The sequence below is a fragment of the Hevea brasiliensis genome, chromosome 8 (genome assembly GCF_030052815.1).
Source record: "Hevea brasiliensis isolate MT/VB/25A 57/8 chromosome 8, ASM3005281v1, whole genome shotgun sequence".
NCBI classification, from domain to species: Eukaryota; Viridiplantae; Streptophyta; class Magnoliopsida; order Malpighiales; family Euphorbiaceae; genus Hevea; species Hevea brasiliensis.
Genome location: NC_079500.1, coordinates 25,772,355 through 25,780,970, shown reverse-complemented (window position 1 = coordinate 25,780,970; position 8,616 = coordinate 25,772,355). Strand labels below are relative to the sequence as shown.

The window sequence follows — 8,616 nt, the reverse complement described above, 5'->3', positions numbered from 1 at the left end:
AGATAGATTGGCATGTCAAAAAGGGATAAAATTAGTAGTACTGCTCATAGCTTTTATGCTCAAATACTATTGGCAGGCACCGAGTGTCCTATATGGTTATCCTTTATTCATGATTGCTTTGAATAATCATCGGCAGGCACTGAGTGTCCGATATGATTATTTCCATGGCTTTTATACCCATTTATATTATATACCCGGTGGGCATCGATGTTTCCGACGGTATGACTGCCCAAGGCACCGAGTGTCCAACACCAGTATAACCCACATATTCAGTCTAGACAGTTCTGTTAAAGGTTACATTGAGCACTGAAATAAATTAAGAAAGTTGAATATCGAAATAACGAAGAAGAAAGATCCTATGAAAATAACTACTTCCAAAGATCGTGAAAAGATGGAAATCTGAGACAATGAGAGAAAAACATTGTGAAATGACTATAAAAGTTTGAGGTTATAAATTCTATATTCTCTTGACTTATGAACATTTAATGTGCATTTTTCTTATTTTATATAAGCATGAAATTATTTTGTTTGTATATTGTATTTTTATTATATTAGTGCACCACTAAGCAGAAATGCTCAGCGCAATGGTTTCTCCTCGCGCAGGTATAGGAAATAAGACCCAATAGACGTTAGATAGAGATTGTGGTTAGATCTACAGTAGTAGTCTTTGTCACTTCAGCACATCATTTTGGTATAGATTTTTGGCCCACAGTAGTGCATGACTATGTATATTATAATTAAACAAAGATGTAATTAAATTTTTAGACTGTATGATAAATATGTACATATTTTGTAAATGAATGTAATGAAGGAAAATTTATATATAGAAATAGAAGTGATTGGTAAAGAAAATATGAATTGTGATGTTGAAATTGATATAGATTTGACACTTTCCAATATAGATGATTTGAACGGGTTAATTCTTTAACAGGTAAAATGTTAAAAATACAGGGAAACTCTTGCAATTTTCCATTTAAAATTTCCTTAATTAAATTATGATGAAATTAAAGTGACCATCAAATGAATAAGATAAGATTATGTACTTTGGCATAGGATGTGGCATTCCTTTGCTCGGCTACACTGTAGATCGAGTAAGGGGGGTGTTACAGAGAGTGACTAAATCTCATATACCAACTATAAAATGCTTCTATTAGAATTGAAATCTATGAAGGATAAATTGCATAAATCGCCTGTGCTAATGAGTCTATAGCATGCCTGAAGCATGGTAAACCTATCGATTCCAAGGATAAAAATCCTTGAAAATGAAAATAAGTAAAATTTCAAGATGGTCAAACTCTAGATGAGAAAGATCTAGCAAAGCAAACTCCAGCAAAGAAAACTCTAGAAGAGAACCTAGACATAACTAGTAAATTTCTAAAAGAAATTCACATACCTAAAAGTAATGAAAGTGAAGAGATCCCGATAAATTATGTCATAATAGGACAAAGATGGAACTTATATGAAATAAATGTAGATGATATTTTTACATATAATCTAGTGCTCAATATTGTGAAAGATGATGAGGATTATGAACCTAAGTCTGTAGAAAAATGCAGATGTAAAAATGATTAGCCAAAATGGAATGACACAATCAAGGTAGAATTAAATCATTAGAAAAATGTAAAGTTTTTGGACTTGTAGTTCAGACACTAGAAAATGTCTAGCTAGTGGGATATAAATGGGTATTTGTGCAAAAATGAAATGAGAAAATTGAAATCGTGAGATATAAAGCACGATTTGTTACACTGACAATAATTATGAGGATACATATTTTCTTATGGTGGATGCAATTACGTTTTGATATTTGCTTAGTCTGGTATTTATGAAAACCTTGAAATGTGTTTAATGAATAAAGTGATTGCCTATTTATATGGCTTACTTGACAAAGATATCTGTATCAAAATCCTTGAAGGATTCAAGTTACCTAAAGCACAAAAATCAAATTCTCGAGAACTTTATTAAATTAAATTATATAGAGTTCTATATGGATTAAAACAATCTGGACACATGTGGTATAATTGCCTTAGTGAATATTTGCTGAAAGAGGGTTATAAAAATAATCATATATGTCCATATGTTTTTATAAAAAGACTGGGATCTGAATTTGTCATTTGTTACAATTCGTGTTTTAACTTGGAACTCTTGAAGAACTTTCTAAAACTATATAATCTTTGAAAAAAGAATTGAGATAAAAAGACCTTGGGAAGACAAAGTTTTGTCTCCGCTTGTAGATTGAACATTTCAAAAATGGCATCTTTGTGCATCAATCAGCTTATATAACCTAGGTATTAAAACAATTCTACATGGATAAAGCCCATCCATTGAGTTCACCAATGGTTATGAGGTCACTTGATAAGAAAAAAGACCCTTTCCAACCTCGAGAAAATGATGAGGAACTCCTTGATTCTGAAGTACCATATCTTAGTGCAATAGGTATACTAATATATCTTACTAGTCATACTCAACCAGCTATAGCTTTTTCTATAAAATTGTTAGCAAGATATAGTTTTGTTCCAACCCAAAGACATTAGAATAGTATTAAGCATATATTTAGATATCTTCAAGGTACAATGGATATGAGTTATTAACATGTTACAATCAGATTTGATTGGTTATGTAGATGCATATTTTTTATTTGATCCACATAATGGTAGATTCCATACAAGCTATATATTTCCATGTAGAGTTGAGAATGTGTCCAGTTAAAATTAATAATTCAACATATTTGAAGTATATATGGTCTACCTACCAAAAAGGAAGTTTCAACCATTTTATACGAAGATAATACTACATGAATAAATCACATGAAGGAAGGATATATTAAAAGAGATAGAACAAAACACATTTCTCCAAAATTCTTCTTCACTCATGATCTTCAAAACAATGGTGAAATTAAAGTTCAGCAAATTCGTTCAACCGATAATCTTTTGGAGTTGCTTAGTAAAGCACTTCCAACTGCAAGTTTTGAAAAATTAATGAACTAGATTGAGATGTAAAGATTTAAAGATCTCAAATGACATCTTTATGAGGGGAAGATAATAAGCACTATACTCTTTTTTTCCTTTACTGTAGTTTTTTCCCATTGCGTTTTCCAGTAAAAGTTTTTAATGAGGCAGTATTTATTAGGGGAGAGCAGTTTTTGGTTTAAACCGAAAAACCGAACCGAACTGAGTCAATTCGGTTTAATCAGTTCAGTTTAGTTTATAATTTTTGATAATTTCGGTTAATCGGTTCGGTTTAGTTATTTTTATAAAAAATAAAAAAATTGAACCGAACAGAAATTATTAATATATATATATATATATATATATATATATATATATATATATATATATATATAAAGGAAATCAAAGAAAACGGAATCGAACCCTAAGATTTAGGTTTGATCAGTTTAAAACCGAACCGAACCCAGTTGAAAATCAAATGCTCAATTTATAAATTTCGGTTTGATCAGTTTAAAATCGAACAGAACTGATATTTAACGGTTTGATTCGATTCGATTTTCTCTTATTAATCGGTTTGGTTCGATTTTTAAAATTTTTGATTTTTGATTTTCGATTTTATCGGTTCGGTTCGGTTCAGAACTGAATCGACCATTTGTACACCCCTAGTATTTATCATGTATTTTATAAAAGAATAATGCACTCTTTTTTCTTCACTAAGATTTTTTTTCCATTAGGTTTTTTCTCCATTAGGTTTTTTTTCTAGTAAGTTTTTAATGAAACATATTCTTTAATGCATAGACATCTAGAGGAGAGTATTATGAATATATTTATGTGGATGTCTATTATCATTCTAACTTTTAAACTCGTTATTTTCTCTCTATATATTCAATATACTTTATTAAATACTTTATTAATTATGAATTATCCATCTTCTTATGTATGCCTATAAATAAAGGTATTGTATATAATATTTCACTTACTTGAAAATCAATAATATATTTATTTTCTCCTAATCTTCTCTCTTCTATTATTATTTTAATTTTAACAAATTAAAGATTATTATTTAACTCTAATCTATTATAAATTTAAAATCTAAAATATATAATGAGTTTCACTTGTTAAATAAATAAATTTTATATATGTATATATTAAATAAATAATGAATAGGCAAGAAAAATCCACAATTAAGAAAAGGAAGTTTTGAATTTTAGAAATATTTTTTTCATTAGAAAAGGAAGGCCAGCAAACGCATAAAGTATCTAGCAAGTGTGGGTCCATCCAAGTCCAACCAATAGGCGTGGCCGTTTAGTGCCCAAAGTAGTAACCAACCAATCGGCGTTTTCCAAATTGAGCTCCTGTCTCCATTTCCACATTTTCTCTCCTTATTTCTCGGAAAATAACCGCACGAAATGTTCTTTCTTTATGAACCTTCCTTTCCTCTGCTTCCAGAAACTCTCTTAAACTCCTCTGCAAATTCTTCGCCTCTCTCTCTTTTCTTTAATAGCTATCAAAGTCTGCCTCTTCTTCTTCTTCTCCTCCTCCTCCTCCTCCCTTCATGGCCTCATCCATGTCTTTAACCACTTTTAAACTTTCTCTTCTTCCTCACTTCCCGTTTAATTATCACCTCTCGCCATTTCTTCTGTTTTCTGCAACTTCCTTGTCCAAACGGCATCGTTCGTGCTTCTCCCAGCGTTTTTCTGTACCCCATCGGCTTACTGCTTCCGCGTTCTCAAACGCAACCCACAACGGCTCGGTAGCTGAAAAAACTACCTGCCTTCTTCATTCCCCTCAAAGTATTTTCTTTTTAATAATTATTTTTAAATTTTTTTCGTAGGCGAGAAATGGGACATATAATGTTGGTAATTTTCTGACAAGGAGAGAGGATTTGCATGTGGTGAAAACTACTACAACTGTTGATGAAGGTTCTTCTTCTTCTTCTTCTTCTCCTTCTTCTTTGCGGAGTATGATTATTTTAGCTTTCTTTATTCATGGGCTACTCTGATTTGTGATTGAAATGCAGCATTAGAGGCTCTGGTGGAGAAGAAAATTTCTGGTTTTCCTGTGGTTGATGATGATTGGACATTGGTAATTTCCCGAAATTTTTTTTATGTATTGTGTTTTAGTTGTTTGATTTTTTTTTTTATCAGATAGTTGTTTGATTTCCTGTTTTACTATTCTTCCACAAGGAATTGAGTCTATATATTGGAGTCATTACCTTTGGATTAAGCTTAATTAATATTTCAATCATTCGGGATCTTCACTTTTGAGCATAGTTTTTGCTGTAATACTTTTGCTTTAGTGTGCAGCCTTTTCTTTGTCATGTGGGTACTTCCATACAGTATTGGTATTAAATTGATAACCTACTCAACTTAGTGGGCGACCTATGCGTTACATACTTCGCTTTCTTTTTTCTTTTTTTTTTTTTTTGCCCCGTGTTTTTCTTTGAAATAAGATTTGCATGTTCTTGTTCTTCATCTTGTAATCTTTAATTATTGTGAATGCTTTTGTGCTGTTAAACTTCTATAATAATCAATTTTACATTTATTTGGAATGATATTTGTTGGTTAGCTAAAAATCTCACTTGTTTGATGTGGTATGCTTTGCTTCAGTGACTGATTTTAGGTTGATATTTGTTGTTGGTTGGTGTTGTTTCAGATTATGACTTGTTAGCACTCAACTCAATTTCAGGTACTTCTAATTCCAATTTTTATTTATATTTTTTTGTTTAGCTTGTTGAATTGGATGTTTACTGAAGGCTTTTCCCTCAAATGTTTGAACATATCAAAGGAAGAATTGTCCACATTGTTCTTAAGACCTGATTTTCCTAGGGATATAAGCTTCTTGTTAATTCTCTATATTTTAGCTTCAGTAGGAAATTTGTGAGTTGATTAGAAAATGTTGGGTTAGATAATGATATGGATCTCAAACACCAGGTTGATATGCATGTTAGGCTTCCAGCTGCATAAAGTTTTTCTAAAAATGTTATCATGTTTTTGTGAACTATTAGAAAGCTTTATGAAGTTGTTGAGAGGCTTGATATTGAAAGATAGAACTTGGCTAGACTTGACGGCCTTGAGATAGATTCAAAATGGACAGGTGAGTGTGGATCATAGGCCTCAAGAAATAATTTTTTTTTCTCAAGGCTTTTGTTCTTTAGCAGAAGAACTGGATTTTCTGCATCTTTTATTGAAGAATGATGATTCTTAATTTCATTAATCTTGATGATCCGTTGTATCTAGAGCAGATAGTTATTATATTTCATGTGTTTTATCTGATGCTTATGATTGCTTTTTATTGATAAGCTAGCACTATGATTTTTCATGTTGGTTTTATATTGTAGTTCTTCATAAGATTTTGAGGTGAAGCAGCTTTTAATTTCTCACATTTATGGCTATCAGGTGGCAGTCAAAGTGGAACAAACTTATTTCCCAATGCTGATAGTTCCTGAACAGTATGTATCAACTGTCCTCTTTATATTCTGGATGTTGGTTTATCAATTTTAAGTGTTATACATATGCATGTTTATGTAGTTATTATTTATTTATTTATCGAAGGTGAAAAATATGCCGACTGATATCTGTAGTTGGAATCTTTGGCATTTCAGAAATTTCCAGTGTTCACATTTTTACTGCAATGATGTTACAGATTTGCATTGTACAGACCACGTAATGCAAAAGAAAACAGCTAGAAAACCGAGCATAGGAATATATGTAATTTCATTGTTTTTTAAGGCTAGTGATGGATTCAAAGGATACAACTTGTTAAATAAACTAAGGTTATCAATGGCCATTGATTGGAGAAAATCAGTCCTAAAATAAGATTTGATATACTTAAAGTATCATAAAGAGGAATATTTGATCCTATGCTTACTCTCATTCTGGTTCAAGGGAATCTGATCCAATACTACACATGGTCTTCTATATTGGTAATACTGTTTGCTTTCTATTCCAAGTTTGTACTCAAAAAGAAAAAACGTCAACTGAAAGCTGATAGCCTCAACACCCTTCTGAAAATGATCGTGCCCAAGTTTTTCTAATTAAACTTTCAATCTACATGTTATGGTCTTTGAAATTTCCATTTTGGCTCATTTTTTACTTAAAAAGGCCTTGCATATCTTCACTTTAGTGCTTGCTTGCTACCTATCCTTTCCATGTCGGTGACTATTGAGATAAATTTTGCTGAGTAAGAAATTAATTACTGGAATTGCAAATTTCTATTCTAGAATTTAGGCAGTCATGTTATGCTCTCTGTTTTGCTGTTCATTTTTTTTGTATCCCTGCAACATATGTCCCCTTTGTAACTTTTTGTGGAAAATTATTTTATGCTAATTACTTATCTGATTATGGATAAATATGGCAGACATTCAATGAGATGCAGAAACTACTTACTGAGAACAATGGTAAAGTTGTTGGTGATCTGATGACACCTGCTCCACTTGTCATTAATGAAACCACCAATCTAGAGGACGCTGCTAGGTATTATAAAATTCAACACTACAACATACAGCATTTGACGTTCATAACTAATGGAAGATCTAAAAGCATGCTGATGTGTGCATATAATGCATGCTAAGTTGCTGCAGCTTTTTTCTTGCTTATGAAATTGGAAATCATACCTTAATCAAATCCTTCTAATATTAGGTTGATGCTTGACACAAAATATCATAGACTTCCAGTGGTAGATGGTGATGGCAAGCAGGTAAGGACTATATCATCTTTATTGAATGTTTCTCACAAGGTTCTAATTGGCAGTGAGTGGTTTCTAATATATCTCTCTTTCAATGCCATAAGGTTGGAATCATTACAAGGGAAAATGTTGTTAGAGCTGCCTTGCAAATAAAACGTGCCGGTGAAAGCTCAAGATTAAATTGAGCATTGTATTAAATATTGGGATTCTTCATTTCTATATAGGGTTTCTGAAGTTTGTTTTTCAAGTGGAAGTGATCAATGAAATCTTCTGCTCTAAGAGTCTCTCTGTTCTGCATCATTTTTCAGCAATATTCACCTGTAAGTTCTAGTTAAAATGTTATACATAGGCTCGGTAGGACAGATTATCTAGGATCAAATTTGACTTGGCAGTGGTCTAATGCCAAGTTGCTGATATCATAAATAGCATTCTTATTGATTATAGCTGTACAACAAGAAGGGTATATATAGGTTTGAAGTGTCATTTCTAATGACCAAAATATCATTATTTTAGGGTATGTTTGCATTGAATTTGGAAATTCATGAATTTAAGAACTTCAATTTTTATTTTTTTATTTTTCTGTAGATTTGTACAATCCACCTTGGTTGGGATGTAGACTAAATTTATGGAATTGAATGCCATTATTGGAATGAAAGAAGTTTATAGTCCTATACTTCTTTTATTACGAGTAAGATACTCAACAAAAACCTGCCTGTAAGAAGAATTAGAGAATTTAGCAGATGGGGAATTTTTAAAAATCTGTATAATTTATTTAATATAAAATCCAAGGGTTTTACTCTTTATTTACTAGACAATATTGAGATTTGTGTCAAATTAGTGGATTTTCAAAATCCCTCAGTTGAAATCCTTCCATCTAATAATTATCCATGTTTAGTTGGAGTAATTTTATAAGATAAATTTTGAAGAAATTCATGAATTTTCATTTGGATAGAAAAATTAAAAAAAAAATCAGTGAATTTTTCAA

At 31.4% G+C, this 8,616-nt stretch overlaps 1 protein-coding gene across 1 annotated transcript; it reads left to right on the top strand.

Moving 5' to 3' along the window:
* Positions 1 to 4,333: 4,333 nt before the first annotated feature.
* Positions 4,334 to 8,300, top strand: LOC110672182 (CBS domain-containing protein CBSX2, chloroplastic). Its single transcript, XM_058151501.1, is given in 8 exon segments — positions 4,334 to 4,698; positions 4,780 to 4,867; positions 4,966 to 5,032; positions 5,587 to 5,633; positions 6,344 to 6,396; positions 7,305 to 7,420; positions 7,586 to 7,643; positions 7,736 to 8,300. Coding segments are annotated over 8 exon segments (708 nt in total). The 5' UTR covers positions 4,334 to 4,500; the 3' UTR covers positions 7,817 to 8,300.
* Positions 8,301 to 8,616: the final 316 nt, after the last annotated feature.